At 37.6% G+C, this 23,176-nt stretch overlaps 1 protein-coding gene across 1 annotated transcript; it reads left to right on the forward strand.

Annotated features, from left to right (window-relative positions):
* The first annotated feature begins 1,234 nt into the window (after window positions 1-1,234).
* LOC138694915 (uncharacterized) lies at window positions 1,235-15,848 on the forward strand. Its single transcript, XM_069819104.1, has 3 exons — window positions 1,235-1,388; window positions 9,766-9,803; window positions 14,814-15,848. Exons 1-3 carry the CDS (start codon window positions 1,334-1,336, stop codon window positions 15,498-15,500), a joined length of 780 nt encoding a protein of 259 aa, XP_069675205.1. The 5' UTR covers window positions 1,235-1,333; the 3' UTR covers window positions 15,501-15,848.
* Window positions 15,849-23,176: the final 7,328 nt, after the last annotated feature.

Below are 23,176 nucleotides of genomic sequence, written 5' to 3' on the forward strand. Positions count from 1 at the left end.
AAAAGTATGTAATTAATATTTTATATTATGTATTTGTAAGATGTCATTTTTCAAGTCATGTTTAAAAAGCCGGGTATGATATGTGGGCGTACAGTGGCCAAGGGGTGAAAAACTCTCCAATTTATATTATATATTTTTATTTTATTTACATATTGACCGATAGAGAAGTAAAATTTAACTCACCATGACATCCTAATGGTTCAGACTGGGAACAAGAGAATTCCCTATTTATTGTCAAATGTTTTAAACGTCAAGCGAAAGCACACAGACAGGAAATTACATGAAATGTATGTCAGCACAGCTTAAGATCAATGTAGTACATTGAGTCAATGCTAAACGGATGTAAAGGGACTGAGGGGTATTTTGTTTAGCTAAATTTCAAGACAATGCTAATTAAAAACAAAAACAGTTGAATATAAGGCACATGATGATATTTTTTCTTTTCGGTGTCTGATCTTCATCTGTTTTAAAATGAGTTAACCCTGGCAGACGTTTTGGCCAAGAAGGTCACTAATTCATGTAAGTGACGCTATGCAAAGATTCATCTTTAGGGGCGAGGAAAGCTTAGTAAAGACAGTAATTTGTTTTGGTTTTTTATAGTTCAGTTGCCGAGATCTCCTGAGTCTAGAAGCAAAAGGAAAACTCGGGCAACAGCGGGTGTTTTCAGCTAGTTTTATCATAAATTAACACGGCAATATAGAAAATCTAACAGGAAAATTACTGAATTGATAACACTATTCATTATGTTCCGAGCGAACAAGTTCGCAACAAAATTTGATCGGGTTTTGCGCCATACTAACCACAAGTCAAGAGAGTCCCGCTACTTTAGCACGCCTAGATTTGTCTGGAAATAAGCACAAAAGTGAGAATTGAATGGATCGAAGTTCCTGTTCCTTGAAGATTGACAGTTATGAGTCAACGACAAGGAAAAAGCTACAATACCAGTTTGACTTATCCTTACCAGCTCATCGTGTTGAAGGTATTCCTACGTTCAAACTAACAGACGGAAGTATGAGTTGGCATATTAGGACTGCTATGATAATTTTAGTACGTAGCTTAAACATGAAAAGGAATTACTTTGTCTTCTAGTTATTTTCTGGAAATTTCGTTGTGTAAATTCCCAGCGCACAACCATTGATTTGTGATATCTGACTAAAAAACGTGACATTTTATCAAAATACGAAAACAATACGTAACTTCACCCTCAAACCTGTTGCTCATAGTGCAAATATCGACCTTGTATTTTTTTTTCCAACGGCACTTAAAAGTGCCTCATAAAGGTTTACACTTTGATACCTCGGTTCACATTTGAAGAGAGCAGCTGAGCGGTAAAATGGGTTTCAGACGGATTTTGCTGACTAGTTTTTCAATTCTACTTATCTATTCAGGTAAGATAATAGTTTGCATAATGGAATTAAGAGATTAAGTTAATTATACAGAAAACCATACTCAAAGATAATATGATGAAGAAAAAATAAAACAAATCAAAATGGTTCAAACACGTATTTTTTCTCATTTCATCATAGCAGCATTGTTAAATTCGATGCTTATACTGTACCGTTTCAGTATATGAAATTGAAATTTATTCCAAAGGCAGGCTACTGAATCAAGTGGTAGCGTTTCCACCAGTAAAAATAAGCACGTGCTATTGTAAAAATCGTGTGCAAAAGTGTACTTCACAAGTGTAAAAAAAAAAAAGTTAGGGCGTAGATCGTTTCTGACGTTCATTACGAATGAAGAGCGAAATACATTTTATAAAGTCTTGAAAATTTTGAAAGAGAGAAGGTTTATCCTCAAATACAGAGTGAATGCAAATCATTGTAGTGGTTTCATGATTTTTATGGTCATATTATTAGAGATATGATCGAGTTTGATGTTATAAGACAAGTATCTCTCAAAGTTATGTTTTAACTGTCCGAGAGGTGTATGTTTCTGCTTGCAGCCGCGAGAGTGCTATAGTTGTAAGATGGCGACGAATAGTCAGAGAGCTTATGCTATTCTCGAATTTCTTTCAAGTCACTCTGTCACAATGGTGTACCACTCAATTGCATTCGGCGATGGTATAAACAGTTTAAAGTTAAGGAATGCATTTGTAAAAGGAAATCAACGGTCTACCTGTTGAGTCTGAAGAAACAGTTGAACGTTTGCGGATCAGTTTCGCGCGTAGCCTACAAAAATCGACTCGCAGAAGAAGCAGTAAATTAAACATTCCACAATCGACTGTTTGGGAAATCTTACGGAAAAGATTGAAGCATATGCCTTACCGCTTGCAGATGCTACAAGCATTGTTGTCCCAAAACAAAGTGTGTCGCTTAGATTTGTACGTGATTTCAAGGATGGTGCTCCTCATTTACATCACACAGTTCGTGACTTATTAAACACCAGTCTGTGCAACCGATAGATCGGTTGTGTCGGTAATGATGATCACGAATTGCTTTCATGGCCTCCACGGTCCCCTGACTTAACCCTTCGTGATTTTTTGTATGTGGGCATGTGGAAGATTCCGAATTTGTGCCGCCATTACCGGCTTATCTGCCATAACTGCGAGCTCGCATCACTAATTCTTTTGTTCAAGTTGACAGGGATATGCTTCATCGAGTGTGCGACGAACTTAATTACAGAGTTGATATCTGTAGAGTCACTATCGAGCACCTTTAACTTATCAAAAAAAACTTAATGAGTTTTTTTATTTGATTGTCAAGTTTCGTGACGATATATTAAATAATATACTTACAGTGATTTTTAAACCGCTCCAGTCATTTGTATCCACTCTGTACAATGTTTATAACGTCTACCAGTGAATGAACCGGAATTTCAAAGTTCAATGAAAACTATTGTGCGCGATGTGGAATGGTCATTGACCAACAGCGAGGATGAATTCTTAAACCCAACCGGAAAATTCAGAGAGTAAGAAAATAAAATTGCGATTGTTGAATTTGTTGAGAGAACAGTGAGAACAAAATTCACAAATTTAACAAAATTTTTAAAAATTATACATCTTGATTACACAACTTTTAACACTATATCACTTCGGAATATGCAGTTTATTGCTTTCGCGTGTTAAATATTAGGTACGGTACCTTGTTGACTAGTTTCAGCCTGTTGTCTCAGAACTGGTTGGTCCTGGTCTTTGCGCCTTTTGTTTGCGTTTCCTACGGGGGTGTTTGTGTAGTGTAATGTGGAGTCAAAAAGTGTTACAAAAGCATATCACAGCCATAGCAAAATTACAAAACACTTCCACATACGCAGAATACATCACAAATGCCAACCTCACCTACAGCAACATAAACACAGACATGGAAATTCTACATATTCAACCGAAAAACCAGAAACTAAACACACTAGAACAATACGAAATAAGCCTATACAGGCACACAAAAAAAAAAAAAAAACATCCACATGAAATTCTCAACATGCGCCAGTGGTGTATATTGTTCTTTCAAGACCTTCGGAGTTTCTTCTCATATTAAAATTATATTCATCTTCCGAACTTAATTGGTCATAAAACATATCACTATCACCTTCCAAATCACTCGTGCTCGACTATTTCTTTATTTTAACCTGCCTAGTCTCTAAGCATTTTAATTATAACTTCAGATTAAATCTTTTGCGCATGCGTCAACAGTTCAGAATTCCCAGTTCTGCTCTTAATCAAGAACCAATTTCACTCGTTCCGAATGAGTTCTGAAGTACGTTGGAACAGGGAACTGTGAGTTCAGTATTGGTTCGGAATCAGTTCTAGTCTTGTTGGAACACACATTGGGCTACTGCGCATGAGCAGACACTTCAGAATCGATTCCGAACCGTGCTGGAACCAGTGGCGTAGCATGAGATTTTGAGCAGGGAAAGCTAATTCAAGTTGTCTTTCATGCAATATGAGAAAACGTATTACAAAAATATAGTCTTAAAATAAATAGTAGTGTCAATGTCAAGTCAGCAGTCGAAGATTGGTTGGAACCTCATAAGTAACACAAATAAGGCATGACCTCAAATGGTACGTAGTAAAATGTGATTTCACGGTTTACACATATCCCTAACAAATAGACACGTATACGTATAACATTAGCTCACTCCCTGTCATAGAGGAATCACAATATTAAAGGTCAATAGATACAGTACGTATGTATGCGTCTGTCTTTTGGTTGTGTCCTTTATTGACAGCAAGGGAGTCGGTCATTTGTTTTTTAGATCACACTTTTGTTCGTAAGTCAGTCTTGATAATAGAATTGTCCTAAAAATTCAAGTAAATTGGTGTCAGGAACTGTGATTTCATTCATTATTTATTATATCAGCCACAATGCACACTAACACTTCAACTGAACACAACTGACGAAAAGGGATAACTCGGAAATTACTTATTTTCAATGCCAAAGCTAGCTTCTTGCTAGTCTTGCGACCAGGATAGTTTAGTTAGAAAGGGATGGAAAATCTGCGGGGTGGGTTACACAGAAGAATGAGTGTTTTTGGAAGCTTGTGTGCGCAGGCTTCTTCTTTACTGCTGTATCACAAATCATCCTGAGCTGCCCCATCACAATATTTAACGCGTAAATATAAATTCTATTAAAATTAATAAACAATTTTGTCCATAGACTGACGCTTTTTATTATGAAATTATTTTAACTGGGGAAGCTGAGCTTTTTAGCTTACACTGACGCTACGCCACTGGCTGGAACAAATCTATAGTAACTGATTAAGACGTTCCTCAATTGTTATTTTACCTACAAATTCTCAATAATTTCTGTTCCAACAACACGCAAAATACAATTGCTAATTCATTTTCTCTTAAGATATACGATTCAAAATATCATAAAACGTTGTACAATACACGACTGTTATAAGAATCAATGTGCTCGCATGTTAAGTTCTACATAACGTTCTTGCAACGTAAATAACTATTAAAATCGACAGTGCACAATATTTAACATCTGCACTGCAGAACTGTCAATACAACCTTCTCAATATGTTTCATTTTTATTTTAGTAGGTTATTTTACGACGCTTTATCAACATCTTAGGTTATTTAGCGTCTGAATGAGATGAAGGTGATAATGCCGGTGAAATGAGTCCGGGATCCAGCACCGAAAGTTACCCAGCATTTGTTCATATTGGGTTGAGGGAAAACCCCGGAAAAAACCTCAACCATGTAACTTGTCTCGACCGGTAATCGAACCCGGGCTACCTAGTTTCGCGGCCAGACGCGCTAACCGTTACTCCACAAGTGTGGACAATATGTTTTACAACAAGTCAAATTTCATATTGTATCGGCTTCATTTTATTACAAGGTCGGTACTAGGCAGTAGATCTCTCTATAATAAAGATAGCATTGAATAATTTCAAGGACAAATTGTTCCGGAGCCGAGTATCGTTCTCGGGACCCTTCGCTTAGCGCACGAATGCTCTCCCGACTGAGCTACCTCTGGAACTATAAACGACACCGTCACAATTTTTCCTTTATATCCACACAACTCAAGTGGGCTGACAAGACGCCAGAACCCAACTTCGAGTGCACACAAATTCTGTGTGACTTAAATTGTGGCTTCCTGTTAACGTACCTCCAGTAACGAAATATATTATGCAAATCTGGCTTTCAGGTAGTAGCTCCCTGTAAAGCAGGTTTGAATAATTTCAAGGAATATAATAATACAGGGACATCATTTTATTTTTACTAACATTTTTAATATTAACCTGGCTATATCTTTCTATTAACGATTGAAGCAGGAAACACCGTTTGCTCCCCCTTCCACGAACGACGGAGTTCGATGATACTGGCGATATATACAAATCACTTTACTAGGTATAGGAGGGAAGAAAAGTAGTTCACCCATTTATGTAAACTAGGAAATATCGCGATTTTGAGTTTGATAATTTTCATTAGCTTTTTGTTTAATCAAAATACAGTACTGTATTAACACTTAGTGTTTTTACACACGAATTCAGCTATCCATTCGGAAGTATTAATTATGCAGTGTACTGTATATTGTACTGTTACAGCACATTAGCGTACAATATAGAGAATGAAGTTAAATTGAAAAATAATCATAATATGGATATTTAAACACATTTTAGAAAATGGTGGCCGTTCATTTCGATACAGGCTTCAGTTCTTTTGTGCATATTATCGCACTATAGACTACTGTACCTAATTCCAATTACCAGTTTCGCCCTTCGTACGAGTAACTCATGTTGAAATAATTCTGTACCTACTCTATAAAAGAGTTTCTTACGTACTGTAAATTCAATCCTCACTTCTGCCCGATCCGAAAAGATAAAATCACTCAGAAATGCTATCTACTGTCCGTTCAAGTGGTTTTGTCGCAGGGTTGTAGAAGGGGGGGGGGGAATCACGTGACAGTTAATTACTTAAGGAGGCCCTTTTATTTGTTATTTTAAACACTTGTATAATATTACGTAGACGTCCAATTCCTAACAGAAATTAATGTTTTCAGAAAAGAGCCAAAATAGCCCAGCTACTAGACTTAACGGAGGGGCGAACAGAAGCAGGTGGGGGAAACCGGGATGCGACATAGGGAAACGGACGACAGTACCTGTGCGAAAATATGATTCAATATTGAAAGCTCTTTCGTCACTGGAAAACGCGAACATATTTCTGAAACGTACTATACTCAGTAACTCAGTACTGCTTACGCGCCCTCGGCTCTATGTCGTGAAGGGTTGGAAGTTTACTAGTAGAAGGGATGGGAGTGAAGTACATTCCAAAACTCAGGTACAATAAAAATTGAAGTAAAAATAAAATGATGTCCCTGTATATATTCGTTACTGGAAATACGTTAACAGGAAGCCACAATTTAAGTCACACAGAATTTGTGTGCATTCAAAGTAGGGTTCTGGCGTCTTGTCAGCCCATTTGAGTTGTGTGGATATAAAGGGAAAATTGTGACGATGTCGTGTATAGTTCCTGGGGTAGCTCAGTCGGGAGAGCATTCGTGCGCTAAGCGAAGGGTCCCGGGATCGATACCCGGCCCCGGAACAATTTTTCCTTGAAATTATTCAAACCTGCTTTACAGGGAGCTACTATCTGAAAACGAGATTTGCATAACGACAGCATTGTTATAATTCAAATCTGCCGCAGCACCAAGCACAGGGATTATATCGAAGAAGGGGTAGGAAAACTATGTCTTATGGCGATGTAGATTTTGTTACTCTGACAGTGAAAAAATAGATAAAGGAAAACGATTATGGATAAAAAAAAGTACTCAAATGCAAATACTGTACGTAATTTTTTCAAAAAGTTCAAGGCGGGTTCAAACCCGGTGAACACACCCCTTTGCGTACACCCCTGGACTCTCTGGGTACCTGGAATGCAGCATAGGAAGCGAACTGAGATCACCCCAAAATCATGTTCCATGATGAACTGCAGCTCGGGCTATTATATATACATCCTTCATCCCTACATATTCGGGGACTGACGGGGCTGTGACTCGGTTTCCTGGTTATCCAGCATGACAGATGTTGCCGTTAGCAATTTGAGCCACTTATACTGTATTCAGTATTAGGGCGGCAAATATGCCCTACTCACAACCAATTTCTAAACCAGGAACACATATTCCTTTTCCCCCTCGATAAGAATACCTACCCTTCCCCACATTACGCTCTCAGCGTCGATCGTGCCATTTGTATTAGAACCGTCTCACAGCCAATTGGCTAGTCTCCTAAATTGAGACAACTCATTCTATGATCTTCCTAAAGCGCTAAAACAAATGTCGGGATGAGCCCTAAAAGAAATGAGCAACGGCCCTATATCTTTTCCCATATAAATTTCAGAATTTTCCAAATTAAACATTTCAGATAATCGGAGACATGGCTTTCTCTTGGAGCTCACTCGACTGTCACTCGCACAGTGCAAGGACTCCGACCCCTCCTATTGTGAGGACTGCAGCGTCTCCTTTTCCCATTCGCTCTGCCTAGACTTTTAACATCTTCGGTGATTATGCTCTGCTGCTGTTCAGTAGTGCTTTCGATATTCCTCTTCATGTGATAGCTATTATATTAGTTCATCTTTAACTCCTATTTCAAAATTCTCTAATATTCTTTAAACAGGAACGGCGAAAATCATACTGAGACAAGTGACCAACGGGCTTAGAGCTCACACAGATCTTCTCAGCCTCAATTTCCTTTGCAAGAACGGTTGTTCGCGTACTTTTTTGTGTTTCTTCTCACATTTCCCCTTTAATTCACTGATTAATTAATTCATTCACTCTAAGAATATGTTAGGTCTCCAGAAAGTCCAGATTATTCTCTTAGGTCAAGGCACTTCCAGGGCTGTAAGTGTTATTGGAAGGCAGGAAGGAAGAAAAGTAGAATATACAAGAAAATGAAAGACAAAAGAATAAGGAAAAGGTATTAAAGATAGAAAATAGACAGAGAAAAGAGGGAAAATATGAAAGAAAGGGTCCACACCTGTGGAGTAACGGTTAGCGCGTCTGGCTGAGAAACCAGGTGGCCCGGGTTCGAATCCCGGTCGGGGCAAGTTATCTGGTTGAGTTTTTTCCGGGGTTTTCCCTCAACCCAATACGAGCAAATGCTGGGTAACTTTCGGTGATGGACCCCGGACTCATTTCACCGGCATTATCACCTTCATATCATTCAGACGCTAAATAACCTAGATGTTGATACAGCGTCGTAAAATAACCCAATAAAATAAAAAAATTCTCACATTTCCCCTTTAATTCACTGATTAAGTCATTCATTCAATCTAAGGATATGTTAGGTCTCCAGAAAGTCCAGATTATTCTCTTAGGTCAAGGCTCTTCCAGGGCTGTAAGTGTATTGGAAGGCAGGAAGGAAGAAAAGTAGAATATACACGAAAATGAAAGACAAAAGAATAAGAAAAAGATAGTAAAGATAGAAAATAGACAGAGAAAGGGGGGAAAATATGAAAGAAAGGGTCCACACCTGTGGAGTAACGGTTAGCGCGTCTGGCTGCGAAACCAAGTGGCCCGGGTTCGAATCCCGTTCGGGGCAAGTTATCTTGTTGAGGGTTTTTCCGAGGTTTTCCCTCAACCCAATACGAGCAAATGCTGGGTAACTTTCGGTGATGGAACCCGGACTCATTTCACCGGCATTATCACCTTCATATCATTCAGACGCTAAATAACCTAGATGTTGATACAGCGTCGTAAAATAACTCAATAAAATAAAAAAAAATTCTCACATTTCCCCTTTAATTCACTGATTAAGTCATTCATTCAATCTAAGGATATGTTAGGTCTCCAGAAAGTCCAGATTATTCTCTTAGGTCAAGGCTCTTCCAGGGCTGTAAGTGTATTGGAAGGCAGGAAGGAAGAAAAGTAGAATATACAAGAAAATGAAAGACAAAAGAATAAGAAAAAGATAGTAAAGATAGAAAATAGACAGAGAAAAAGGGGAAAATATGAAAGAAAGGGTCCACACCTGTGGAGTAACGGTTAGCGCGTCTGGCCGCGAAACCAGGTGGCCCGGATTCGATTCCCGGTAGGGACAAGTTACCTGGTAGAGGTTTTTCTGGGGTTTTCCCTCAACCCAATATGAGCAAATGCTGGGTAACTTTCGGTGTTGGACCCCGGATTCATTTCACCGTCATTATTACCTTCACCTCATTCAGACGCTACATAACCAGAGATGTTGATAAAGCGTCGTAAAATAACCCACTAAAAAAAATGAAAAAAAGGATATGTGAAAGAAAGAGGGGGAGACAGAGAAATTTCTTAATATTTCAGTGTTTGGTGTTACACATTCTCATATAACTGCTTTTATTTTACGTTCGCAGGCACAGCATTTTCTGCACCTACAAATGCCACGATAGCGGTAAGTACAGAGTAACGAAACTCGTCAAGGTTTCTGTATTATCATAGTGTCATTTAGTTCTGTTCTACTTTTCTACAAGGATTTTCCTTTTCATATCTGCAATACTAAGAAAATGATATCTTCTTGTATTTTTTTTTTTTTTTTCACAAGTATTCCATTTTCCTGTTTGTTATGTTTCAAACCTGTCTAATGCCGACCTCGTGATGAGCAGTGCACATGATAAACTACCATAGTAAATTATATTCAAGTTCACACTAAACAAAGGAAACTAATTACCTGTCTTCAGGTGTATTAGATAAGTCGTTATTATGAGTGACGAACGAGGATTCAATTCCGAAAGGAAAAGAAGCTTTCTTTCCTTCAAAATTTACAGTATCTTCAGAATGGCTCATGGCATGGGATGTCCTTATATTGAGAGCGTTAAGGAACTGAAGCGTTATGCCGTTGATAGGTATTTACTATCGAATCAATCTACCTCTCCTGCTTTCTTATATGTCACGTTCACTCAAGGCTTTAAGGGGATTGGGTAGTGATGTCTGTGCTATTAAAAAATTTCAGTACTAAAGTTTAGTTCAATATTTCAAAGCTTTTAGTGTCCAGAATGGAACAAAAATTTCCAGGTTTATACAATCAACCATTCTGAATTCAGTGGTATAAAAGACAACTAATTAGTTTCTTATCCAAGTGCGAAAGAAGGGCCCCAACTGGTAACCTGTTTTCCCACTTTTCTAAGTGTACCTCATTCTTCAGGTGCACATTACTTGCTACAATCTTCACTCATCTACCATGTATTTTGTTAAGTTATCCAGTAATATATATTGCAAATTCTGAAGCAAAATTTAGTTGAATATTTCATCCTTAGTGAAAGAGAAAAAATATTGAACTTTAACATTTTTTTAAATTTTTTCAATGCATATATATTTTTTTTCGTGTTATGTGTGCGATATTCTTAAACCCGTAGGTCTACTATGTAGAACATAGGCGGCAGAAAACACTGTAAAAATTTCATGTAAATGTATTCGGTAGTTTGAGAGAAAAGTGCACTTAAGTTTGAAAAATGTCAACTTCTGGAAAATTACATTTAAAAAAAGGATGCATGAATTACATGCACAGCCAAATTTAAAGACGCTATTTAAAGGGCTTATATTCAGAACTACCCTTTACAATTTTTACACTTTTTAAAGAGCAAGTTTTATACTTTTTTTAAGCACAAAATAAAAATCGGGTTTTTGAACCCTAATCACTACCTGGTTCCCTTAACACTAAATCCTATACTGCGGCTTCAGATATTGTCAAAGCCTTTGATTCTATGTGACACACTCGTCAACTATATAAACTACCTCCAAATAGTTACAGACCAATCTCTATGATTCCAGTGCTATCTAAGATATTTGAATATGTAATTTTCAATCGAATTTATGACTACTTTGAAAATTCAAATCTCTTTAGTACTAACCAATTTGGCTTTAGAAGAAGGAAATCAACAAATGATGCAATTGAGCTTTTAATAACCGAAATTTTAAGAAATTTTGAAAATAGGTCACAAGTTAATGCTGTGTTTTGTGATCTCTCCAAAGCGTTCGATTGCGTTGATCACAACTTAATTTCATCAAAATTAGAATTTTATGGTATTCGAGGGAATACACTAAATATTTTTTAGAACCTATCTTCATGGCAGAAGGCAATTAGTCTCAATAGATGAAAAATGGTCAAGTCTCTCCAGTACACATTATGGTGTTCCACAAGGCTCAATAATTGGTCCACTGCTATTCTTAGTAGCAATAAATGACCTTCCTAAATTCATTAAAGCTGTAACAATTATGTATGCTGATGACACTACATTCTTATGTTCTAGCTCTACTCTGAATGAATTACATGCTCTAACGAATGATATTCTACCACAGATGGCTTTATGGTTTAAATCTAATGGTTTTTTTGCTTAATCAAGAAAAGACTATCAACATAACTTTTACCCTAAATCATGTAATAAAAAAGGACAACATGCAAAACTATACCAAATTTCTAGGACTTTTTATAGACTCCAATTTAACATGGCAAAAACATATCGAATATATATGTACAAAATTATCAAGAGTTATATATTTATTAAAGAAATTAATGACTTGTGTTTCTCAAAATTATTTAAAATGTGCCTACTTTTCGTTCTTTCAGTCGATAATTAGGTATGCCTTAATTTTCTGGGGAAATGGTAGCAAAATTGGGAGTGTCTTGATTTTGCAAAAGAAAGCCATTAGAATTCTATGTCAATCAAACTATCTTGAACATTGTCGATCTCTTTTCAAACAATCACAGATATTAACTGTCATAAATTTATATATACGACCTAGTCCTTTACACTCGACAAAATATAGACAATTACTCATTAATAGCCAATATACATGATCATGAAATTAGAAATAGTGAACAAATTAATATTCCATACTGTAGATTATATAAAACTAGTACAAATTTTTCTGTAATGGGGATGAAATTTTATAATAAGCTTCCCAGTCAGTATTATAAGTTACCAACCAATAGTTTCAAAGCTAGATTTTATAATTGGCTTTTAATTAATCTTTTCTACTCTGTAGAGGAGTTCCTTCACATAAATTCATACGAAATTGTTTTTTAATAAATAAAGTTATTTAGATTAGTTACAATTATTACATAAGAGTGAAGTGTTTTAATTAATTTTAGAGTTTCAAAATGTTCTGTGTTTTCATTCTAATTACTGTTTTCAATTATATGTGTATTTTCAAAAGTATGTTTTTTGTGACGAAGCCTATCACTGTATGTTTAATGGCTTAATAAATTGAATTGAATTGATTATCTGATGCTCTCACAAGATTTGTCAGTTATTTTCATAATCGATGTTTTCTTAGGCCCGGAGCTTAAATTTCATTATGAGGCCTTCTCTTCAAATATGATAACTAGGCCTATCTTATTTTATTTAAATTTTGTCACCTATCTCCTTTCAACATGTATTTATTTCACAGAAGTTTTTATTAACTCTCTATTTTGAGAAGGAGTCAAAATAAAGAGGTCCCGTACGGTATCAGTGATTATGTGTGGCCACAAGACAGGGTCAGAGCTGATTGCAATGGTTGTAGCATATCCCTTGTTTCCTATAGTGCAGTAATTCAGGAGTTTGAAAGGAATGCTCATTTTGTCCCAAGTTCTGACCAACACAACACTATCGTCCGTGCGTTCTGAACTTCATGCGTTTATGTGCCCAGGACCGAAGCCTGGTCATAATCGCTCAGAAAACATGTTAATTTAACTCTCATTCAAACTGTTTTTACCTAATTCAGGAGAGAATCTTACTTGTAAATGATCAGTTTTGAATTAATAAATCATAAATTCATGATCTAATATTACAGATTAAAAATATGACAAATATTCCGCACGTGACCAAAAACACTTAGTGACAAATCGACAAGAGTGACAAGTATTCCACATGTGACAAATATGTACTATATGACGATTTCGGTATGACCAATAATAGGTGTGTCGAATAGAAACGTGATCAATTTTTCTAGAATCCTCAAAATCTATCTCAACGATTTTTTTCTTTAATTCTGCTCCTGACATAAGATGGCAAGATAGTGAAATGAATTGTTCCACAGAAATGGGACAAGACAAGGGGAAATAATTGCCACTGGTCGTTCTTATTAGGAGCTTGTCAGTCTTTTAACTGCTAGATTATACAGGGACATCATTTTATTTTTACTTCAATTTTTATTGTACCTGAGTTTTTGAGTGTACTTCACTCCCACCCTTTCGACTAATAAAGTTCCAACTGTCCTCAACACAGAACCAAGGCCGCATATAGTAAACAGAACTGAGTTAGTGAGTATAGTACGTTCCAGAAATATGTTCGCGTTTTCCAGTGACGAGCTTTCAATATTGAATCATATTTTCGCACAGGTACTTTCGTCCGTTTGCCTACGTCGCATCCCGATTTCCCCCACCCGCTTCTGCTCGCTGGGCTGTCTTAGCCCTTTTCTGAAAACATTAATTTCTGTTACGAATTGGACGTGTACGTAATATTATACAACCGTTTTTTAAAAAAACTTAAATAAAACGGCCTCTTTAATTAATTAACTGTCACGTGATTTTCCTCCTTTCTACGACCCTGCGCCAAACCACTTGGACGGACAGTAGATAGCATGTCTGAGTAATTTTATCTTTTCGGATCGGCCAGAAGTGAAGATTAAACTTGCAGTACGTAAGGTACTCTTTTATAGAGTAGGTACAGAATTATTTCAACGTGAGTTACTAGTACGAAGGATAAAACTGGTAATTGGAATTAGATGCAATAATCTACAGTGCGATAATATGCACAAAAGGACTGAAGCCTGTATCGAAATGAACGGCCACCATTTTCAAAAATGTGTTTAAATATCCATATTAAGATTACTTCTCAATTTAACTTCATTCTCTATATTATATGCTAATGTGCTGTAGACAGTATAATATACACTGCACAATGAATACGTTCGCATGGATAACTCAGTTCGTGAGTAAAAACGCTTATTGTTAATACTGTACTGTGTTTTGATTAAACAAAAAACCTAATGAAAATTATCAAACTCAAAACTGCGGCATTTCCTAGTTTACGTAAATGGATGAACTACTTTTCTTCCCTTGTATACCTAGTAAAGTGATCTGTTTGTATTTTACGCCATTATCATCGAACTCCAGTTGTGGAAAGGGGGTAGCAAACGGTGTTTCCGGTTCTCAACTCTTAATCCAAAGGTATAGCCAGATTAATATTAAAGATGTTAGTAAAAAATAAAATGATGTCCCTGTAGTTATTACAGACAGCGGATTTTCGGTCCTGATACTGAACGTAAGGTGTATGTCAGTTGCAAGACGGTCATTCAAATCATTGCTACGCTCCCTCCGTACGCCAAGGGTCGTGACGTCTTGTTGCTGTATAGGGACCTAAAATCCGCTGTCTGGTTATGATCATCTGAAGTAATACTGTAATGTGTTTTTCTTTAATAGGAAGATGCCACCACTGAGGAAAGCCATACTGAGAACATTGACGTCGAAGTCTACGACGACGAACAACCCGTGGCAGTCGCCATCGTTGAGCCATATGGTTATAACATCGTCGACTCTGCCGTTCTTTACGGAGGCACAGGCAGTCCCGACAGTACTGAGGAGCCGTCTCCTTTGTCCATTTACGACCATGTTCCGAATAACACGATAATCGTTCACCTTATGAGAAACGGAACTTCAGACATCATAGCAACTAAGGTGTTCGCTCCTATAGCAGACAAACTCAGGAAAGACGGGTTTAAGGCTATCGAAATTTACTCGGACTCTTTTTATGGGTTAGCGGTTCTCGTCCGAGTGATAAATAAACTTGAAAATAGATCTATCATCATTCAACTTACTGACGTAGATGGGAACTCGTTAAGTCCTGCAATCTATCTCTATAAAAGTAATGGAAGTGAGATTCCGATAGTCATCCCACTCGAATACCATGGCCCCCCAGTTCCTATTATCGTTCAGGGGTATGATGCAAATACTGGAAAAATTGAAGGTCAGATAGTCCTTGTTCCCGATGGTGACGATGACGATGATGATGATGATGACGACGACGACGACAATGATGAAGATGGAGATGATGACGGTGCAGATAAAGATGGAGAAAAAGGTGGAGATGGTGGCGATGAAGAAAGTTAAGAGAAAATATTAAGGACGAAAAAAAAAAAAAAGAGGTCAATGATGATAACATATGAGTCACTACAAATGTATTCAATTAAATATGACAGAATGTTCTCTGTATGGAATTAAAGAAACTACATTCTGCTGTTCCGTGTTCATTGTTAATCCTATGTACATAGATTACGTAATTATTTGTTGGTAGTTTATTTTTAAACTCTAAGACAATGACACGGTGGTACGGCGATGACAGAACGAAAAATAATGGTGAAAAGGTTGTAGACTATACGTAGCCGCGTTATAAAAAGCTGTTGTTACCTGTATCTGCTGAGTAATTATCTTATTACATTAAATCATTGTGAAGCAAAACATGAAAATCTTTATAACACTGCAACAAATATATATTATTTTAATGTACCGAAGTACATATGATATTTCCATGCAGATATTCTGCGTCATCATACGATTAAACAGTAATGGAACGGAGAAAAATTCTCTCCGGCGCCGGGATTTGAACCCGGGTTTTCAGCTCTACGTGCTGACGCTTTATCCACTAAGCCACACCGGATTCCACCCCGGCGTCGGAAGAATCGTCTCAGTTTAAGTTCCAACTTTTGGGTTCCGTCTAGTGGCCGCCCTCTGCACTACGTCATAGATATCTATGAACCTAGGACCGAAGTCCACACATGTGCTGAGGTGCACTCGTAATGAGTGACTAGTTGGCCGGGATCCGACAGAATAAGCGCCGTCTTAAATCACGAAGTGATTTACGCATATCATATATATTATTTTAATGTACCGAAGTACATATGATATTTCCATGCAGATATTCTGCGTCATCATACGATTAAAGAGTAATGGAACGGAAAAAAATTCTCTCCGGCGCCGGGATTTGAACCCGGGTTTTCAGCTCTACGTGCTGACGCTTTATCCACTAAGCCACACCGGATTCCACCCCGGCGTCGGAAGAATCGTCTCAGTTTAAGTTCCAACTCTTGGGTTCCGTCTAGTGGCCGCCCTCTGCACTACGTCATAGATATCTATGAACCTAGGACCGAAGTCCACACATGTGCTGAGGTGCACTCGTAATGAGTGACTAGTTGGCCGGGATCCGACGGAATAAGCGCCGTCTTAAATCACGAAGTGATTTACGCATATCATATATATTATTTTAATGTACCGAAGTACATATGATATTTCCATGCAGATATTCTGCGTCATCATACGATTAAACAGTAATGGAACGGAGAAAAATTCTCTCCGGCGCCGGGATTTGAACCCGGGTTTTCAGCTCTACGTGCTGACGCTTTATCCACTGAGCCACGCCGGGTTCAAATCCTGGCGCCGGAGAGAATTTTTCTCCGTTCCATTACTCTTTAATCGTAAACTGCAACAAATAGCCTATGTACAAGGGTTGGGACGTAAGTCATGGCAACTATTTTTTTTACAAAGGTAAGGGTTGGTACCACAAAATGTCATATGTTGCACGGAAGCCGTGCAGTCATAGTATGTGTCCACAACACATGATGTAATTGTCTGTAATAGAACAGAGAGTAATGTTAAATCAGTTGTCAGTGTAGCGCCGTGCAGGATGGATGTAACCCGTGTTGAACAACGCTCGTATCACAGTCTACTATATACAGTCACGAAGCTTGAGTTTTGAGGGTGCTAGAAACAATAGACTGTGACGGTACTATTTTGCATTGCCTGTAATGAGGCGATATTAGCGATCCTAGTGGTGAGCAACTACCTAATGTTTGCATATTTACTACGTATTGAGCTTCGCGACTGTATATACTAGACTGTGCTCGTATATCAAAATAGCCGTTCTCCGTGGGAGGAATGCCACAGAGAGTTGGTAAAAGCTGTCGGGAATAATGCCCTTCCATACCGGAAAGTCACGGGATGGGTAGCAAAGTTGAGGACCTTTAGAAAGGTATGTGTGCTGTAATGATTCTGGCACAGGAACCCTATAATATTATGGCAACGATCGTAATAAACATGAGGAGCAAAATGTTGGCGTATTGTTAAATGTCCGTACATTTCGTCCATTCCTTGTCCTTTCATCTGTATATTTCACATTTTCCACGCACACTCGAATTCTTACAAAGAAAAGAGCTGTCATGACTTATGCCCCAACTCTTGTAGTACGGTACATAAGTGTATTAATAGAGTACACAATAAATTACATCCACCTATCTACCTACCTACCTACCTACCCACCCCTCCCTCCCTCTAATCTAATCTAATATATCTATCTATCTATCTATCTATCTATCTATCTATCTATCTATCTATCTATCTATCTATCTATCTATCTATCTATCTATCTATCTATCTATCTATCTATCTATCTATCTATCTATCTATCTATCTATCTATCTATCTATCTATCTATCTATCTATCTATCTATCTATCTATCTATCTATCTATCTATCTATCTATCTATCTATCTATCTATCTATCTATCGTCTAGTCACGGAACGCAGGAATATTAATATAACATCTTTATCGGAAGTTGCAGGTAGTTACGGTATGTGATTGGAATAATAAATATGAACTTCCGTACTTTCACAATACACTGTTGTCACTGCAATCATTATCGCTGTCATTTAACAGTTACTTTTTATCCTGGATGTTGGATAAGAGAAGCGAGAACCTACCGAGAACTACTCGGGAACAACCAAAGTAAATAATCAAATATTTGTCCTAATGATAAAAATATTCGAGAACTTTTATTCGAATAAATGTTTCGATTCTTAGTAGTATTCGAGAACATTAATCGATTCTTAAAATTATTCGATTCTGTCCGTCACTATAATAGTTCCAACGTTGGCGCTTACTTGTAAATACAACGAAGAGTCAAGTTATTGCCTTTAGTAGGACTCGAAGTGTATCACAAACATTCCCACCAAAATATGTATACAACAAAACTAGGTAGGCCTACTTAGAACCCCCAACACTACAGAAGGCATCGTATACTTTTGTCCCTCTTATCATAGTTCCTAATCAAATTTGTTTTCATGTTGCTCATCCTGGACATCAGGAGAGAGCAGCATCATACATGAACTATAAACTACCTCTTAGCATGAATGTAAATAATTAACAATATTCGGGAGATGACACTAAGGATTTCGATACTGTATAAAAAATGTGGTGAATTGGAAAAGTATACTTCCATTGCCCTCTATTATTCAAATAAAAATATTACACGCATTTCCCTATCACAATCCTGATTTTTCGGAATATACGGCAACGCTGCTTGTGCTGGATCATCTGTTTAAGTTGCTAGTAACAGTAACATGAATATGAAATAACTTTATACGTTTCATATAATTTTTTTCTTATTATTATTATTATTATTATTATTATTATTATTATTATTATTATTATTTTATTTTTTTTCAAAAGAGTTGGATAAATTTTTGCATTACGTTCGTGGATAAATGGATTTAAAATCCACTAGTGAAAAAAAAAATACTTTTATGCCATCCTAGCATTATAAACAGGTTACTACATCGAAAATCGTGCGAAATTGGCTTATTATAGCACGCGTGCCAATAAAAGCATTGACGTATTTGCTATGACATAATAACGGAACGCTTGCTATCTTGGTTATCGCTTCTACGCGCGACATACAAGAAATGAAATGGAGGACAGAAGGTAAAGTTATCATTTATTTCCAATCTTTAATAATTTTGTATCACTTTTGTAATATCACATAAAACAGTTCTGTGGTTCAAAGAAAACACATTAACAAAATAAAGGAACATATGTAATATAATCTTCAAGGTCATCCACTGCTCTTTACTCAATGCCAAGGCCAGGCGCAATTAATCGATACGAACCTATGAAGACAATTTGTCAGCTAAGGATCCCGAATTGAATTTCTTTCCTACAATTTATAATGCTAAGATGCCATAAAGTGTTGTATCCAACTCGTTGATAATCTTATTACGATACTCGTGAAATTTATCGCACTCACTATCGTTCGTGCGACAAACATTCACTCATGCCATAATCATCACGATTATCCATTCGTTGCATAAATAACTATTACTTACTTGTACAGTACAATAAGTAACTGCTGTAAAATGCAAAGTAAACCTCTCAGTTGTTTCTGCCCGGTTACGAGAAATTACATTCATTTTACTTATTATAGGCCATTCGGTATCTCGTGAAACCTACCTGCGCGTAAGGGGAAAGAAGGGTCTTCGGAAGCTTCCCTCCCTCGCTACACTTCCACTTGCACGTACAGCTCGATTCAACGTTATTGGCCCCTATGCTTGGTTGTTTGGCTAGTGAGCGAGCTGTGTGTTGCGTCATAAGAAAGAAATTTAATCACAAATGTGCATAGGAGGGGAAGAGGGATGAGGAAGAATGAAAATAATATCGTAGCTGAGGGACACTCATGTCAAGAAAATATAAGTCATCATGACATTGTTTAGTCAACAGACGTAGTGGTTAGTAACGGGACGTGTGGAAGAATATTGTGTTTTAAGACGGAGTGTACCGCGACAAGCTAAGATGGAAGTGTTTGGTGTTATGACTGCGCGGCCTGACATGTGTGAACCTGCCCGCCAGCAATGATAACTCGCTCTTGGTCTCTCTAACTTAATTTTTGCAGGGGCCAAAATCCCTGAATCACGCGTAGTTAAGTTCGCTTACTCCCACAATAAGGTTCTTACTATGAGCTACGGAGCACACAAGCATTTGGTTTCACGAGATAACGAATGACCTATAGCGAAAACTTTACACTCTCTTGGTTCAAAAACGTCTATATATAAATATAATAATAAACAGCAATGTTCTCGTAAAGTACAATGTTTCACTAATATGATGACTGGATTCCTGAAATACTATCGTCGGAAGGTTATGGATCTGCTTTTCGTATAAATTCAGTCAGTACCCTTCAGCATTTGCCTTTATTACTGGAAATATATGGCATAATACAGAATGCCCATAAAGTCCCGGTACCTACCATTACAATCAATCATTGCCCAGAAACCGCATGACATAAACCATAAAGTAATACGGTTGTTTTTTTTTTTTTTTTTTGCAAAATTGCAAAATGTTCTACATCTCTCACAGTTTTGTTTACATTCAGTCGACCTCAACATGCGCCCTCAGGATATGAAGACGATATTCCACTTCTCTCCATACACGCTGCAGCATATCAATATCAACAGTTCGTACAGCTTCAATGATCCATCTGCGGAACGTAAAAAGATCTTGAACAAGGGTTTGGTAGACAGAATCCTTCACGTATCCCCAAAGAAAAAAATCCAAGAGGGTGACATCAGGAGAGAGTGGTGGCCAGGCGATTGGTCCTTCACGGCCTATTCATCTCCCAGAGAAATATATACCCAGAATTTTCCGAGTATTATTAGACCAATGTGGAGGAGCTCCGTCTTGTTGGAAAATAATGGCTGCCTACAACTACTGTTCAAGCATGCCGCAGTAAATTGTCCCTGCAATGCTCTGCTCAACAAAGAAAAACGGACTCTATCGTGCAACAGATCACATAAAACGTTCACCACTGGACTACCACGAATGTGTTCACGAGTGACGTGAGGATTTTCAGAATCCCATATCTGAACGTTATGGCGGTTAACATATCTAGACACGTAGAGAGTAACTTCATCAGAAGAGCAAACAAAACTTTCAGAAATGTAGAACATCTTGCAGAAATGCATATAGAGTGTTAGTTGGGAGGCCGGAGGGAAAAAGACCTTTAGCGAGGCCGAGACGTAGATGGGAAGGTAATGGATTTTAGGGAGGTGGGATATGATGATAGAGAATGGATTAATCTATCTCAGGATAGGGACCGATGGCGGGCTTATGTGAGGGCAGCAATGAACCTCCGGGTTCCTTAAAAGCCAGTAAATAAGTAAGAACATTTTGTAAAAAACCACATTGCTCTATGTTATGTGGTTTCTGAGTAATGATTTATTGTAACGATATACCGAATCTTTATGGACACAGTATATATTGGGAAAAACCACTAAAAACCTAGATTAGGTTGACCAACCCTGAGACTTCTCGCATACGAATCTCGAACGCAAGAGCCTGAGTTATAGGTCGCGCCAGGGATTTTGGCAGATGGATTTTCTTAATGTGAACTGGAGAGTGAGTTCTCACCGCTGCAAGATCGGCTGTTATCTCTGTCGCAGTGGAATGGGTAGGACAAAAGAGTAAACATGCACGCCCGAGTATTCTATTGAACTGTGCACAGTCACCTCCAAAAACTAAACAAATATTACAGTAGTCTATATGTATCTTTGGTATTCCCAAGAAACTTGTTCGATTAATTAAAATGTGTCTCAATGAAACTTACAGCAGAGTCCGTTCAGGCCAGTTTCTATCTGATGCTTTTCCAATTCACTGCGGGCTAAAGCAAGGAGATGCACTATCACCTTTACTTTTTAACTTCGCTCTAGAATATGCCATTAGGAAAGTTCAGGATAACAGAGAGGGTTTGGAATTTAACGGGTTACATCAGCTTTTTGTCTATGCGGATGGCGTGAATATGTTAGGAAAAACTCCACAAACGATTAGGGAAAACACGGAAATTTTACTTAAAGGAAGTAAAGCGATAGGTTGGAAGTAAATCCCGAAAAGACAAAGTATATGATTATGTCTCGTGACGAGAATATTGTACAAAATGGCTCGCCTACTGGAAATGTCATCGAGGTCATCTGCCAAAATCGGTGCCTCCGACTATACCAGTGGCCGCTAGCACGCTTACTGAAATCTTTTATTTTCTTCACGTCAAACATTGACATAGGCCTAAGATATATATAGAAACAATACAAAGTACCGGTACCGTATTTACTCGAATCTAACGCACACTTTTTTCAGTTGAATTTGTCTCCAAAATCGGGATGCGCGTTAGAATCTATGGCGCACCAGATTCGTATGCAAACTCGAAAATTCTGCTTATCATTCTTGCTTAGGCGCTGCGTGTGCTTCGACTCTGTTCGGTTACCTCGTAGCTCGTCGTTTCTCAAAGTTCCTCGCTACGCACGCTTCCGTATTTTTGTAGGCATTGTTGTTGTTATTAATACCGGTAAAAACTTCAAAGTGAGTTGTACTTGATCAAGAGATGGAAAACAAAAAGCGAAGAGTGTCGTATGAAACAAGTTTCAAACGAAAAGTTATACTTCATGCTGAAAACCATGGGAACAGGCAGGCTGCAAGAGAATTTGATGTAGCAAAGAGAAACATTCGCTTATGGCGCCAACACAAATTGGCGATATTTGCTTCTAAAGCAAAAGAAGTAGAAGTTCACTGCCCCACGAAAAGGAAGACATTCTGAAGTTGAAGAAGAGATTTTAAAATTAATACAGGACAGGAGCGCAAATGTAGATAGCCTAGGTAAATTAAAATTAAATTTTGTACCTGCTTTGATGCTGCGCATTACATTCGCCAGTAAACTTTTTTTTTAAATTTCAAACATCTAAAAATTGAGGTGCATACAGGGTTGCCAGACTTTAGATCTTCCATCAAATACAGTACTTACGTTTTGTCTTAGAGGAAGATTAATATGAATGTGGGCAGAGTTGACATTTTCGTGGCTAGAAAAATTTATTAATAATGATCCCTTCGTATGCAGTTGAAGAAACTAATAAAATGGATATCAAAATTGCAATTTTAATAAAAAATATTGTAGGTACAGGTTTCCAGGCGCAAAACA

This window comes from Periplaneta americana, chromosome 2 (assembly GCF_040183065.1).
Source record: "Periplaneta americana isolate PAMFEO1 chromosome 2, P.americana_PAMFEO1_priV1, whole genome shotgun sequence".
NCBI classification, from domain to species: domain Eukaryota; kingdom Metazoa; phylum Arthropoda; class Insecta; order Blattodea; family Blattidae; genus Periplaneta; species Periplaneta americana.

Excerpts from the sequence above, each read along its gene's own strand:
- LOC138694915 (XM_069819104.1), top strand. The coding sequence starts at position 1,334 with ATGGGTTTCAGACGGATTTTGCTGACTAGTTTTTCAATTCTACTTATC. Across the intron at positions 1,389-9,765 it reads AATTCTACTTATCTATTCAG|GCACAGCATTTTCTGCACCT; the intron begins GTAAGATAATAG and ends TTACGTTCGCAG. Across the intron at positions 9,804-14,813 it reads CTACAAATGCCACGATAGCG|GAAGATGCCACCACTGAGGA; the intron begins GTAAGTACAGAG and ends TTTCTTTAATAG.